The 1,038-nt window shown below is 36.6% G+C and overlaps 1 protein-coding gene across 1 annotated transcript; it reads right to left on the bottom strand.

The window, feature by feature from the left end:
• Positions 1 to 705: 705 nt before the first annotated feature.
• LOC147387003 (uncharacterized) lies at positions 706 to 1,038 on the bottom strand. The gene has a single exon (XM_086424656.1). It carries the CDS (start codon positions 1,036 to 1,038, stop codon positions 706 to 708), a length of 333 nt encoding a protein of 110 aa, XP_086280782.1.

Here is a 1,038-nt window from a genome sequence, read left to right as displayed (position 1 = left end):
TCTTGGTTTTATATCAAAATAATTCTTATTATATTAAATTTAAGAATAATATTGAAATGACCTCAAGATTGGACCTCACATCACACACCTTGATGTGAAAGTGTATGGGAACCATAGATGCTTTCCTCGAGATATGAGTGAAAAGATCTATGGTTCATATCCAATTTCACGTCAAGATGTGCGATATCAGGTCCAATCTTGAGGTCACACCAGCACGCCTCTAAATTTAAATATACAAATGGGAGCATTTATGGCAAACCCACATATATGTATAAAAAATGCTTATTTATTTATATTTAAAATAAGGGAATGCTAACGTCCAAGAGCTCATAGGGACACGTTAGCATTCTTCACCAAGTTTTCTTTTCTAATAATACCTCTACCCATTTTGTCTTGTAATGAAAAAGAAAGGAATATATTGATTTTTTTTTCCCTTTTTTTCAAAATTAAGTGGGGATTAGGCAAACTTGAACTAGAGAAAAAGCAATTACACCCTATCATAGGCATGCCCACTCGCATCCTTACAAATAATATTTATTAGATCACTAAGGAGATTCAAAGGATTCAAAGTCATACTAGCTAAAGAAGTCATATGTGAGGCTAAGAAATCTACTGTTTTGTTGTTTTCCCTATAACAAAAGATGAATTCAATCCTTAGGAACTAGGTTGCTCTACTCTTGATAACTTAACTTGCATTTCTTCTTGCTAAAGCACTTTACTCTTCTCATTGATGCACTCAATTACGACTTTGGAATCAACTCGGACCTTCAAGGAAGTTATATTTAGGCTGGCTGCAATAAACATTCCCTTCAATATGGCATCTAGCTCATGGAAAAAGACTGACCTCCCTTGGGTGCTCTTAGCAAAAGCTCTTATTGTTTTCCCACCGTGGTTTCTAATGATTCCTCCCTTTCCTCCAACATCACCTCTAAAGGATCCATCCGAGTTGAGCACATGGAAGCCATTAGGAGGTTGGTCCCACTTGCATCTTAAAGGCCTTCTCAGCTCGAATCTTGGGTTTAGACTCCATGAGGCCAT

Source organism: Akebia trifoliata, chromosome 14, assembly GCF_017979445.1.
Source record: "Akebia trifoliata isolate Shusen 1 chromosome 14, ASM1797944v1, whole genome shotgun sequence".
NCBI classification, from domain to species: domain Eukaryota; kingdom Viridiplantae; phylum Streptophyta; class Magnoliopsida; order Ranunculales; family Lardizabalaceae; genus Akebia; species Akebia trifoliata.
The sequence above is the reverse complement of the archived record's forward strand: the minus strand, read 5'-3'. Positions and strand labels throughout refer to the sequence as shown.